Source organism: Notechis scutatus, chromosome 11, assembly GCF_049901735.1.
Source record: "Notechis scutatus isolate UNSWTSFEM ecotype Mainland chromosome 11, rNotScu1.2, whole genome shotgun sequence".
In the NCBI taxonomy this organism is placed as follows: Eukaryota; Metazoa; Chordata; class Lepidosauria; order Squamata; family Elapidae; genus Notechis; species Notechis scutatus.
This window is the reverse complement of record NC_142019.1, coordinates 6109259-6123451: the sequence shown is the minus strand read 5'-3', so window position 1 is coordinate 6123451 and position 14193 is coordinate 6109259. Positions and strand designations below refer to the sequence as shown.

The following is a 14193-nucleotide window of genomic DNA, read 5'->3' as shown; positions in this document are numbered from 1 at the left end:
TGCAATTTTGGATCTACTGCAGTTGAGCTAAAAATTAGCAACAGCTCTGGAACAGATTCAGGAGTTGAAAGGCCTCATGTAGAATAGGAAATCCCCATAATATGTAATATATATATGAAAACCAGTCTAATGTAGAGGTTAAAGCGCTGGCCTAAAAACCAGGAGATGGTGAGTTCTAGTTCCATCTTAGGCATGAAATTCAGATGACCTCTCTCTCAGCTCAACCCACCTCACAAGATTGTTGTTGTGTACAGAGTTGAGGAGAAAGTACTGTATTAAGTACATTTCCACCTTATGTTAACCCCCTCCCTCCCCCAAACCCCCCAATAAAGACAGGATAAAACTTAATAAAAAAATTACTCAAGAAAGACCACTCATCTTCAGAAAATACACTTGCATTCTGACGCTGATGCAGATATTTATAATATACAGTTAAACTGCTGGATATAAACATCACCTCACTCTTTTTTATAATCATCTTTATTCATTGTGGAAGATCCCCCACTCGTATTTACATAGTGCAAAAGCTGTTATTATTCCAAAAAATGTATGGTCGACGGAATTATCCTTCATAAAAAGAACACAGACAGAACATGTTCATGAAGTAATTTCGTTACGATTTTTCCTTCTAATTTAAACTTTAGATGTTACTGACATTTAGTGTACAGGTGTCAAAGATTAAGAGGCATTACCGAAGTACAGTCTTTAAAAGTACATTAACCACATATAAACATTAATCAGGCTGTGCCCCCTTATATTGATTTTTTTTTCTTTTTCAAATTATTGTTTTAAGATTTATTGTTTGTGTAGGACTAAACTGGGCACCAAGCTGTACAGTTTCCATTCATGGCTTTTTTTTTTTTTTAAAAAAAGTGTTCCGTTAGTGATTAAAATCTGGTAAATTGACCGAGCATCTTGATTAATTGGCACAATTTCTCACACACGCGCGCACACCCACAAACACATACATACATTACGACAATTTCAATAGACAGCAGCTTTTCAAATTGAGACTTCCCCCCCCCTTCTCCCCACCCTGCCATTAAAATTTAAGAGCTTCCAGTTGACAATGGGATTTAGCTACACTGCATAGGCCCACCCAAAGAAGAATCTAAGGTTATATCCCAGTGAGGTGTTCAGAATACATACGAGTGCATCATTCAAAAGAATCTTTTCCAATTTTTTTCTTTTTAAAAAACCCCAAACAGCCGATCAACCACTACACCAATCTCAAAGTTTGTAAAAACATGCCATTTAAAACGTAAGCCGGGGAACGGGGGCATATAACAGGGGAGAAATACAAGTATTGCAATCGATTTTTGTTAAGATAAAGGCATACATGTTACAATTAACCTACAAACCCCACTTTATTATTTTGGCCCTCCACAGATGATCGTGCATCAGCCCACCTTGTGTTCTCCCTCCGCCTCGTGGCAGCTCTTTTTATGCCAATACTGGAAGCGCTTAGGATTATTTCCTCTAACCCATCAGACGTGTCGCCCTTCCCTCCCCTTCCCTCCCCTTTTGCCATTAACTCTAGTGAAATTAATTAAACTGGTTTTAAGGAAGAGGAAACACTGCTGAGCTTGGCCCCAATAGAAGTGCAAAAACAGGCCCATCATCCGCCCCGTTTGTAAAAAAAAAAAAAAAAAGATCCATTTGTGCCGGTTTAAGGAAGTTGAAGATACGGAGAAGGAACATCAAGGACGATGGATCAGCTATCGAAAGGGTGAACAGAAGTGCTAATATCTCACCGCATCGCAAGACGACAAAAGACAAGGAAGCACGTTAAACACAGAGTACAATCTAATACACTTCATAGACACATTCTACCCTCAACTTGGTTCTCGCCCCCCCCTCCACCCCAACCCCCAAAATGAACCCTTTATAAAGGGCGGGCGGCTTCAGCCAACGATACGCTGTTTGTCCTAAAAGAGGCTTGCTGAAGTTTGAAGATCAGCACATTCACACGTGACGTCCCAGACAAGGGACACCGGAATGCTTTTGACTGGATTTGAAAGAGGTAACAATGGGAAGAGGGTGTGTGTGTGTGTGTGTGTGTGTGTGTTTATCTACTGGGTTTTATGCAAACTGGCAAGGGACAAATCAGGTTCTAAAAAAGGAAAGAGACATTTAAGACAACATCTACTGAGGAAGGAGTCATTTTGGTTGTTCAGCACTTCGGAAGGAAAGAATTTCCACTTGTGGACAATCAGCAAAGGATACAGAGGCTACCCCTGTCCTTTTCCTATTCATCATATACTAATTCCACGTACAAGAGCTAATCATTCAAACTTGTCTTTTCTGCTACACTCCTTAGCACTAAGTGACCACACGCACACACAATTACAAAACATTTCCTCTGGCTTATTCTTATTAGAAGTAAAGATACTAGCTTCAAATGTGATCGCTATTGGTCCCAAACTATTAAGAGAGCAACTGACCTATGAAATATTTTACAATGCTGGGGATGTCCCTATTTTTCATAAAGCTTGTCTTCCTGCACTACCTCAAACCATCACTGCCCCATCCCACCTTCCTCCCAACCTCGCCGTTATGCAACTTGGTTTGGTGAAAATGAGTGCTTAGAAAACTCAGAACAGGCATGCAAAATTTAAGCAAGTCGTTTTAAAACCGGTTCTTTATCTCTCACCCGCTCTGAAACTCCACAAGACAAAGGGTATTTTCCCTACCATAAAGCCACTTCTACCTCTTGCGTTTATGAAAATTTACTTCCAAATGAGACAGACTGTTAGATGATCAGAGAGTCCACCTTCCCACCAAGACCAACCCCAAGGGGGGAAAAAGTAAGTTGAGCCAAACAACAACTTCCCTTCCCTTCCCTCAACGAACCGCCCCAAGCTTCATATTTCATTGTATGTTAAATGATCGATAACCGATTCTAACTTTCTTTTTTTTGTATTTACATGGCATGTATGAACTCCTAGTAACATTCCTGAGATCAGTGAAAGCATTAAGAAGCAGAACACGGCGTAACTGAAACAGAGTGGAAATTAAGAAAAGCAAGCAAGGAAAGCTTGAGGTCCCCTTTTGGCAGCCGGCTTGTGGGCAAAGTGACTACGTGGATAATGTCAGTTGGAAAGTAAACAGGTACTTCCATTACCAAAGTACCTGCTAAGTGATGTTCCACCAAAGTACCCAGCCAAAATGGTTTTAGCCAACTGCAACCAGTTCTTCAGGAGTGTTATTACTTAAATATTATAAAATACTACTAAGAAGGTGCACTTAGTTAATTCATATACATCCTTCTAGCCCTTTTTTCCCCCCCAGAACACATTTTCATTCTGATTACAGTCACTTTAACAGTCTGAGCAAAAGAAAAAAAGAATCATTCCGGCTTAATGTTAGGTACCCAGTGGACAAATACCTCCCAAAGAAGTTCACGGCAAGCCAATGTTGGTCAATACTGTCAACGCTTTAAAAATAGGTAAGGTTTTTTTTTTTTTTTCAGTTTGAGAAGAGTTTTGCCTTAAAAATGGTCGAAGGCAAATAAGTTTCCTCATACGAAAAAAAAAAAAAAGATTCTCAGTGACAGTTTAATGCACATAGCCTGTTCTAAGAAAAGGAATAAATATTAATCACACATGCAAACTCTAGGTCTCAACGGAGAAGTGATAAAGACAGCTACGAAAAAGAAGAAGAAGAAGGGTGAATTAAATACGGTAATTAAATGTTACACAGTGCAAAATGCCGAGAGGAAGCGCACAAAGCAATGGCTGCAATCCTTACAACAATTAGTTTCTCTCTCTCTCTCTTTTTTTTAAATAGTAAAAATTTCTCCTGAGTCTGGGCTTTAAAGTTTCACGGCATATAATTTGAGTCTGTGTGTTTTGAATCGAGGGGAGGGCAGGGGTTTGGTTTCTGCTGGGCTTTATTCGCGGCCTTGTCTAATGTCCATTCCTCGTTGTCGGGAACCGCCTCGACTTGCTCGGGAGTTTCCAGCCCTTCCTCCTCGCTCTGCTCCACGTTCTCGTCTTCTGCCCCACTCAGGGTCTTTCCGAGCTGAAGGGTTTCCATCGTCCTCTGTGTCTCCGAGACCCACGACTCAATTCTGCTGTTGAGCTGAACTTCCTCGGAAATGGGCTCGTGGGAGTAGTCCTCCTCCTCCTCCTCCTCTTCCTCCTCCTCATCCTCTTCAAGCATTCCTGGCACAAGAGTACTGGTGGTACTGGTCATGGAAGAATTCAAAATGTCCCGGCAACTGCCATCTAAAGAGCCGGTGTCTGTGCTTTGCTGGGAGGCCCATTCCAGGTTGTCGTCTGGCTTCGCTTCCTCCTTCCCACTTAGCGGTTTCCCCTGGGACGCCGTGGCGATGAGGCCCACGGCAGCTAGAGATAAGGGCTTACCAGCAGCGACATTAGCGTTGCCGGGTTTTTCTGAGGTGGTAACCTTGCACACCACTTCTCTTTCGTTTTCAGAGGCTTCCAAACCATCGGAGGTTTCCACCATGTTCCTCCAGTTGGTTTCTGGTGGGGGGGAAAAAAAAGAGAAAAGAATGCAGAACATTTGGGGAACACGCAAAAGCGCACTTCTGTTTTAAACAAGCTGCTAAGTGCCTCCAGGTAACGTCATCGCCATTCTAGGAAAAAGCTTTTGAACAATACAGTGACTGAAAGGCTGGCATAGGTCACACAAACAAGCGCTGTTTCCAGCGTGCTGTGGGGTTAACAATACTGAACACAAAATTCTGCGCATTGTGAGCAAGTGCTTAACGCTGCAAAATAACATAATCGGGACTATTGTCCAGTTGAGCACTTTAAATGCTAATAATTAAAATGTAAAAACAAAACAAAAAACCACAACCCTTCTGTCTATAGCAAACCTAAGAAAAAAGGGGATGGGAGGAAGCAATTCTAAGAATGCGAACTATTGTTTCCGTGAATAAAACTGTATGTGACAATAGACAAATTTTAGCCTATGAGAGTTTAACTATTTGTTTCCAAATCAGCAACCACAGACATACTGAAGAACATTTGAAATAGTGCTACAAAGCTATAGTGTGGTTAGTACACCGCTGTTCCTTAATTGTTTTAATCATTCTGATCTTAATGTTTTTAGCATCCTATTTTATTGTTTTAGTTTTTCTGGGTTTTTTTTTAAATTATTCTCAGACTACAAATTGCTCTGGAAGCTAGCTGAGAGATAGCCTGTTTTATGAGACTGCAATACCCTACGGACCTTGTATTCTGAAGTAAAAGGAAAACGTACTAAATATTTTCAGATTTACGCAGCTGGTTGAATACGGAAATTTAATCTACCTAAAACAAAAGCTTACACTTCAATATTCCATGTAAGGATGTTGGCAAGGGAAAGTTAAGAGGGTTGCCACACCTGAGTGATCAAGCTCCATCTCACAAGAGACAAATGTAAAAATGGAATAATCACACAATTGTGGCCCCCATGCTGACTTTTTTAAATGAACTTCTCTTCCCCTCTCCTTTCTTTTACACCCTCCTGATTCCAAAGTCCAGAAATTCATGCCATGGTTGTCCTACCATGAGGATGGACAATTATGGCCCCCTTTACGACCTGTGGACTTTCGATTCCCAAAATGCTAGTTCAGGAATTCTGGGAGATGAAGTCCACAGGTTGTAAAGGAGGCCATAATTGCCCACCCCAACCTACCACGTGAATCCATTATATCTAACCTCAGACATGTGATTAAACCTCAGACACATCATTAAACAGACAATCCAACAGGCTGTAGGAAATTGTAACATTCCCAGAAAGTTAGGAAGTAAATTAAAAATAGATCACTCAAAGGTGAGTTAAAGGGAGACTAGAGGAAGATGTGTTGGAAAGTGTTAACAAGCATTGTTTTGAAATGCAAGCTTACCGTACTCCTTCTCGTTCACCTCGGAAATGGGCTCTGAAATCACACTGCAGAAGGAAATGGCGCTGGCTGCCGAAGGGTTCCGGGAATGGCCCATGTGGTGAGGCACCTTCTTAATATTCTTCAAGGCCTCCTCCTGTTCTTGCTCCATGGCTGAAACCATCTCCCGGTAGGCTTTCCTGGCCTCTTCCGTCAGAGAGACCAGTTTGTTAAAGAGGTTCTAGAAGACAAAGAGCCCACTAAGAGAAGGAAAACTACGACCATCAGGTGCTTCCAGATTGTTTGCATTGCTCTCTTGGACGGTTTCATGCTTGTTTTCCCCTTATTTGTACAGTACACAAACAAATAAAAACTGTTTTAAGATTTAAGTATTTATATCCCACCTTTATTATTTTTATAAATTACTCAAGGATGCAAACACATGCTATACTCCTTCCTGCTCCTATGTTCCCTACAACCACCACCCTGTAGTGAGTTGGGCTGAGAGCGATTGGCCCAATGTCACCCAACTGGCTGGCTAGGTGGATTCAAGGTCTCCAGATGAATGGTCCAAAGTCACCCAGTTGTCTTTCATGCTTAAGGCCAGACTAGAATTCACAGTCTCCTGGTTTCTAGCCTGGTGCCTTAACCACTAAACCAAACTGGCTCTACATAAATATAAAATGTGGAAAAAAAGGTACATATATGTGCCCCTTTGATTACATCCAGGTTGGCTTTTATTCTTTTTTTTAAAAAAATAAGATATCTCAGAGTTGTGTGTATGGAAAGGAATATGAGCACCAAACTCAATTCGAAGATTTGGAAAGAAACACAACACACCCAAATGGCAGATTATTTTAAAGGACAGAAAAAGAAAGAATTTATTTTCAGGCATCGTTGGTTGGGTTAGGAATGCCATGGACAATGAACTCCATTCTTCTAGAGTTGACTAAGAAGCTCTTACCTCAGCGCCTGAAAAATTGAAGATGCCCACTACGCTGACAGGAACTAACTTGTTTACGCAGCGGCCAAGCGCTTTGCGTCCGAGGGCAAAGATAAAAGGGATTTCTTGTTCCCGAGCCATGGCGATCACGTTATACAAAGCTTCGTCTAGTCCACCTTGAGGCACATCAAGAAACAAACATACAAACAAAAAAAGGTGAAGAACTTCCTCACAATGAGTGCATAAGTGCACCAAGTGCACCAAATTTACTAAAAAGTCTAAACCACCCAAAAGCTGAAGTTTTGTTTTACTGTGTCAAACAAAAATCAGAGGAAAATTGTTTGCATGCAAAACATGCAAACCAGATGAATGTGAACCTGTCCAAAAAAACGAAGTAGCAACAGCAATAGAACATAGACTTATATACCACTCCATAGTGCTTTACAGCCCTCTTGTAAGCGTTTTTTAGAGTCAACCTATTGCCCCCAACAATCTGGATAATTTTATTGACCTCAGAAGGATGGAAGGTTGAATCAACCTTAAGCTGTTCAGAATCGAATTCCTGGTAGCGGGCAGTCAGCCTGCAATACTGAATTCTAACCACTGCGCCACCATAGTATCAGCAAACACTTCACTAATATGAAGGTACCTCAAACATATCAAGTATTGGTCTCTGGAATTGAATTGAATTCCTTCTCCACCTTGGCAGCTTTAAGGTGTTTGGACTTCAGTTCCCAGAATTCTCCAGCCAACATTGCTGAAGGGAAATTCTTAGGCCATATATCAACTTTTGCAGTATGGAAATTGTTGTCATGGTCTTCTATATTTTTTTTTTAAACTTCCCAATATAGGCTACAGTCCTGAGAATGCTGATGATCTCTCCATCCAAGCAATAAACAATTCTAACTTCATTTAGTCTTTTTGGGATCCATCACAATCTCAGCCAGGTGCTGCCATCTGCTGTAGCCCATAAACATCTACCCTGCAAAGGCAAATGCAATTTGCTGATGCATCATATGTGGAAGAGCCTAAATGTCATCTCCAGGAAATGAAAACCGCCATTTGTAACTCAAGTGCACCATCTACAGCCAGTCAGAAAAGGAAAATAGTGTTTCCCTGTTTCAAAATGCTGCTTGTTCAAAAGTGAGTATCAATTATTCTTAGTGGGCAACTTATCAGCAAGACGGGTGCCTGAAAAGAAAATTAGTCTTCATAGTTCAAAAGCCTGAGGTAAATGGTTACTTAAAAGATAACGGATTGTCTCAAATACGATTGTCTTCTGTGACACCCCCGCCCCCCCAAAAATGCAAGAATGTTTTAATGTCTGCCCATTCGCTTCTCTGCAACCACAGATCCTGGGTCACACTCAAAACCCTCCTTTAATAGTCTCCTAAATCTCCTGGAGGAACTTCTTGAGAAAGTGAAGGCTGCCACAGGGAAAAGCCGAAGCATTGCTCAGTGATCTAAGGACATGGCACCTTAGATGGCAGCAGTGTTTAAAACTTTAATATATAAAGGGAAGCAATGAGGAAAGAATGAGCAAAATAAATCCTATGTTAAAAGGGAAACTAGCTCATAAGAGAAGATACCCCCTAAGTGTCATGTGTACCTTTGGACTGGATCTTCTCACAGTTGGGAGAAATAATTACACACTTGATCTTGCTTAACTTCATGTGCTTGGTAACCTCCCGTAGGCCCATCACAAGTCTCCTCTTTGCTTTGGCTTTTATAGGATCCTTCTGATAAATTCGTTCTTGGAAGCTGACAAGTTCTTGTAAGAGGAGAGTCACACATTCATCGATTTCTTTACTGAGAACTTGATTACAGTACCTGCACGTTCAGGACGAGAGCAGAAAGACAAATTTCAGCAATGACGATCTGGATCTATCACATGGGGGGAAGCATTCATCCTTTTTAAAGTTCTCTTTCTGAAACTTTGTTTAATTTCATCTGCCATAAATAGACATGACTGAAAAAAACTTCAAGGGTGTGTATGTTGAAGAGCTTTTGTTATCTGCATTACAAGCTGTATTTCTTACGTACTAAGTACTGCCTACACATTCCTCATTCCTTTGTTTAAAACTCTCCCTGAGCTCTGTACTATTTGAAAACTATTTTACTGGCAGTGTTTTCCAAAAATAGGGCAATTATTTTATTTGCAAACAGACTGCATGGATGCCGCATGAAGCAGTTTCAAGTACAAAAGCATCAGTAATAATCCGAAAGGTGCTTTTTCAAAAGGCAGCTGGACTTTGTTTTTTCTTGAAGATGTTTCGCTTCTCATCCAAGAAAATTCTTCAGTTCTAGAAGTGAATTGAAGAAGCTTCTTGGATGAGAAGCGAAACATCTTTAAAAAAAACTCCCAGAAAGTCCAGTTGCCTTTTGAAAAAGCACTTTGGGGACAACGAGGACCTGGATGGCTGAGAATGTCCACAGACAATCAGAAATAATCCTTGAAAGATTATGCATTGATAAATGAAATGTAATGTAGAAAGACAGGAGAACGGACAGTAAGGTGTCCTCAAAGTAAGAAAAGCAATCCTGGTATCATTACTTAATAATATAGTTCCCTTGTGATGAGATTGAGCAGCAAACAAATTTAATAAAACTTTAATAAATAAAACATCTCACTTTTGAATTTAATCTGAGAGACCCTTGACTCTCTACATCAGAGGTCTCCAAACTTGGCAACTTTAAGACTTGTGGACTTGAACTTCCAGAATTCTCCAGCAAGCTATGCTATGCTGGTTGGAGAATTCTGGGAGTTGAAGTCTACAAGTCTTAAAAGTTGCCAAGTTTGGGGACCCCTGACCTACATTATTTGTTGAATCCACTTTAAAAAAACAACTATATATACATTTTTCTATATGCATCTGGTATGTACTGTATAGTTCGGGGGTCTCCAACCTTGGCAACTTTAAGCCTGGAGGACTTCAACTTCCAGAATTCTCCAGCAAGCTGGCTGGGGAATTCTGGGAGTTGAAGTCCTCCAGGCTTAAAGTTGCCAAGGTTGGAGATCCCTGGTATAGTTGATGCATATTACATTTTTCAGCTCTAAGGCTGTGATAAAGACGAAGACATGAGAACCTACCTATGTCTTTCACCTATAAATACTTTTTAATCTGCTTATCTTATATGAGTCAATACCAAATCTTTTCATTTGTTGGAAACCAGTCACCTGCACTTGGACAACTTATTTCAAAACACCACATATGCCTGGCTAAAGACATCCAAAGAAGCAATTCCAGAAGCCATTTTCTCTCAGCTCGAGTAACTGATGCTCCGGAAAGCTAGAATCTCGTATTTAGGTGGAACAGACATGCCTCCCTGTAAGAATTTACATTCGTTCTCCTTGAGCCAGCCTGTTTTTCGCTGAACAAGTCCTACAGAATGCAAAGCTTACTCTCTGAATCTTTTGCTGTGGATTTTGGTTATAGTTGACGATGCCATGGGGCTTCCTATCCCTGAACTTGCAGGGGAACCTTGGGAGACAGGAGTCATGCAGTAGGGAGAATTCTGGCTTGCTGGAGAGAGGGAGGTGTCACTCGGCACGCTCAAACCAGTTTCTGGAAGAAACAAGACAAAACCAACCAGTCATTCGCTCGTAAAGTTGCAGCATGGGAAATTTATTTGTATTGTTTCCCTGTGTCGTATATGTGTGTGTATGTGGGTACATGCACAATCCTTTTGAGAGCTGAAAGCAAACAGATTTCATTTTACTCTCTGCTGATTAGTGTACATCTAAAGTGACAATAAAGTTCTATTCTATTCTTCAAATCCTCCCATATTTCTACTTCCATCTCATCATAATCCTCAGAAATACCGTTTACATGTCTTTCTTCATATATAAGTATCAGCAAATCTAAAGGTCTTTTTAAAAAGCTCTCCCAGGAAATTAGTTCAAAAAATAATGTAGCAGATACAGATTTAATGAATAGAACAGTCACTTCCCACCTCTTGTTGGCCAATTTAATGTCTTGTGTAGCAGAATGTTACATCATAGATTGCAATAAACTATTTTAGACCATTGTTTCCATGAGCAACTGGAACCAGGGAGTTCCAGGTTGATTTTTACTGAATTAAAAGTCCACTAAACATGTGTTTGGTTATATAATGGCTATTACACATATTGATACAAACAGATGTGTCAGGTGGATCTTCTAACCTTCTTGAGATGTTAGTTCTTCTGCCTGGTTAGAAGTCAGAGTCACCTCTTGCTCTTCATCACCTCCCAAAAGGCTGTGATCTGTTGTTAACCGTCCTTTCTTTTCTTCTCTCTCTTTCAAAATAACCTGAAATAAAACCAATTAGGATATTGTGAATATTTTTTGCTGGCTCAGGAATTCTGGGAGTTGAAGTCCACAGGCTGTAAGGTTGCCATAGTTGCCCACCCAATATTGTTAAAAGAGAATGCTGCACTTTAAGAAACCCATTTACCTTTTTCAGTGCTGTAGGACGCTTCAACTTTGAGAGTTCTCTCTCTTTTCCCCGCTTTACTTTCGGGCTAGTGGAATCCAAAGGGTTAATGCAACCCACTGAGGGCTGCCCTTTGGAGAAGGACTTTCGACTGGTGGATTCTTTGGTGTGAAAAGGAACTGGACTGCCAACTGAAGATAAACAAAAAAAAAAAGTGTGCAACAGCTGAATTGATGCTGCTGGGGGGGGAAGGCAAACCCAGTGGTTTGCTCCCCTCCCACCTCCTCCATTCTCATTAAAATGCCTTTTCCTTCACTGGAAATAAAAAACAGATTACAACAGCAAGGAAATTGTGCAGTGAAATGCTGCCCATTTCATGGAGATCACCTCTTCTTCTAAGAAAATAATCATGGAGAAAGACTAAGAAACATGCTGTACACCAGGTTTATAAAGATAAGTAATGTTATTTGTTAATCCCTTTTGATAACTTCAAAAACAACCCCACCTCAAAGCATCCCACACTTTGTTGTAGGAGCTTGGTCCACACCACAAGATTATGGTCTACAAATCGTAACATCTGGAGTTGCACAATGTGCAGAATTCTGCCTTGGTGCAAACCATAATTGCATCCTAAGGTTCGAAGAAATGTTTTGCACGGAGAGTAGCCACCATTTATCCATGGCAAAAGATGGGCTACAGAGGAGTGTCACACTGTACTTCTATAACAGGGGTCTTCAAACTTGACAGCTTTAAGACTTGTGGACTTCCAACTCCCAGAATTCCTCCTCCAGTCATATTAGCTCAGGAATTCTGGGAGTTGAAGTCCACAAATCTTAAACTTGCCAGGTTTGAAGAACCTTGGTCTAAAGCAGGGGTGTCCAACCTTGGCAACTTTAAGACTTGTGGACTTCAACTCCCAGAATTCCTCAGCCAGCTTTGCTGGCTGAGGAATTCTGGGAGTTGAAGTCCACAAGTCTTAAAGTTGCCAAGGTTGGACACCCCTGGTCTAAAGGATTCTGGACCAAAAGGAGACGATGCCGTTTATTACACCAGCTCAAGAGATGTTGGGGAATTGCGCAACTACGCAGAGCGGCGAAGTGAGGCATACCGACCTGTGTATGAGAGGGGTCTGGTGTTCGTGATCTGACGGGCCTTCATCGCCTGCTGCTGTTTTTCAAGCGCCGCCAGCATGTCGCCCAAGTCCAACTGCACAGGAGTTTTACTCTTCTTTCCGGCTGCTTTTGAAACAGCTTCCTAGATGCAGGGTGACAACGTGAGATGTCACTTTCGGTGGCCAAAGGGATTATTTCAATCAGGCCATCCTGGCTTATCTGAAGCTGTTCTTTTGATCGTAAAAAAGGGAAGGGGTGGGTGAGGCTGGCAATGAATTTTATCGCATGAACTGACTCATTAAGGAATCCAGACAGGTAGTCCTCGACTTATGACAATTGAGCCCAACATTTCTGTTGTTAAGCAACACATTTGTTAAGTGAGTTTTGCCCCATTTTTCCCCTTTTCTTGCCATGTTTGTCAAGTGAATCACTGCAGTTGTTAAGTAACACAGAGGTGGAGTGAATCTGGCTTCCCCACTGACTTTGTCAGGAGGTCGTAAAATGAGCTGGGACACTGCAATCGTCATAAATATGAGCCAGTTGCCAGGTGTCTGAATTTTGATCACATGATCAGGGGGCTGCTGCAGCGATCATGTGAAAAGGGAGTCACTTAAGTCACTTTTTTTTCAGTGCCGCTGTAACTTTGGTCGCTAAATGTAAGTCAAGGACAACCTGAGTTATAATAAACAGAAAACAAGATTACTAACTTCCAAAGGAAGTGTAGCATTTCATTTCATTTGTTGCTTGCATCCCTACGATTTATATTGACTGTTTCCTAGTATGATTTGATTGCTTATTGTACCCTATGACTATCATTAAGTGTTGTGCCTTATGATTCTTGACTCTTGATGAATGTATCTTTTCTTTTATGCACACTGAGAGCATTTGCACCAAGACAAATTCCTTGTGTGTCCAATCACACTTGGCCAATAAAGAATTTCTATTCTATTCTATTCTATTCTATCTTTTTTTAAGTAAACTTTATTTACAAGAAAGCATACAAATTTAAAAATACAAAAACAATAGTATGTAAATAACACGTACTCTTTGAATTTGATATCGAATTTTATAAGTCCTACTAGTCAGTACTAACTGCTACTTATCGCATTTTCATTTACTGTCACATCTTAATCACTAAATAACTCACAATACTCTACTAATCTTCTCGTTGGTTTATAACTATTATTTAATTAATACATTCATATTATTTAAATAATGAATAAAAAGATATAGTAAATATATGATAATAATGTAAGAGAAAAGAGGATTTAAAACATGTGAATGAACCCAAGAAACAAATTATATTCAGCTGTCTATATGAAATATGAAATGTATTCCATATTCTATTCTATTCTATTCTATTCTATTCTATTCTATTCTATTCTATTCCTTATTCTATTCCTTATTCTATTCCATCTTCTATTCAATTCTATTCTATTCAATTCAATTCTATTCTATTCTATAACTATAAACTATACTATAACTATACTATACTATGGGAAACTTTCTTGCATGATTCGTAGGCACCTGAGTTTAGGGACCTCTAGCATCAAACACTGCAATCGGTCCACCTGGATTGAAACCCAGAATGCATTTCCATTATAACCATTAAAACAGACCTGAAGCTTCCTCTGCTCCATACTGATTTCTGAATACTCTTGGGCTGTGGCCAGTGCTGCTGCGAGAGCTTTCTTCTTTTGACTTTTGGCTCTTTTGGGAACAGAGGTGGTGATTGGAATAGGAGTCTGTACTATGTTGATTGGAGAATTTTCAGGTAGATCATCCAACTAAGGAAAGAGGAGGTGGTGATTAACTATAAAGGGGCTGCAGTGTTAAAAAGAGATATAGCATAAGCAGTAGCTCATTGTACATTGGTTTTCCTAGAGCTG

At 40.4% G+C, this 14193-nt stretch overlaps 1 protein-coding gene across 2 annotated transcripts in view; it reads right to left on the bottom strand.

Annotated features, from left to right (window-relative positions):
• Positions 1-462: 462 nt before the first annotated feature.
• Positions 463-14193, bottom strand: part of SECISBP2L (SECIS binding protein 2 like) — a 30633-nt gene continuing 16902 nt past the window's right edge. For both annotated transcript variants that reach the window (XM_087972655.1, XM_087972654.1), the window contains 9 exons: positions 13924-14091; positions 12305-12446; positions 11214-11383; positions 10942-11068; positions 10180-10342; positions 8386-8606; positions 6798-6952; positions 5858-6074; positions 463-4487 (listed from right to left, as the gene is read on the bottom strand). In XM_087972655.1, coding sequence (XP_087828781.1) covers positions 3823-4487; positions 5858-6074; positions 6798-6952; positions 8386-8606; positions 10180-10342; positions 10942-11068; positions 11214-11383; positions 12305-12446; positions 13924-14091 — 2028 coding nt within the window. In that variant the 3' untranslated portion in view covers positions 463-3822. The remainder of the gene's footprint in view (positions 4488-5857; positions 6075-6797; positions 6953-8385; positions 8607-10179; positions 10343-10941; positions 11069-11213; positions 11384-12304; positions 12447-13923; positions 14092-14193) is intronic.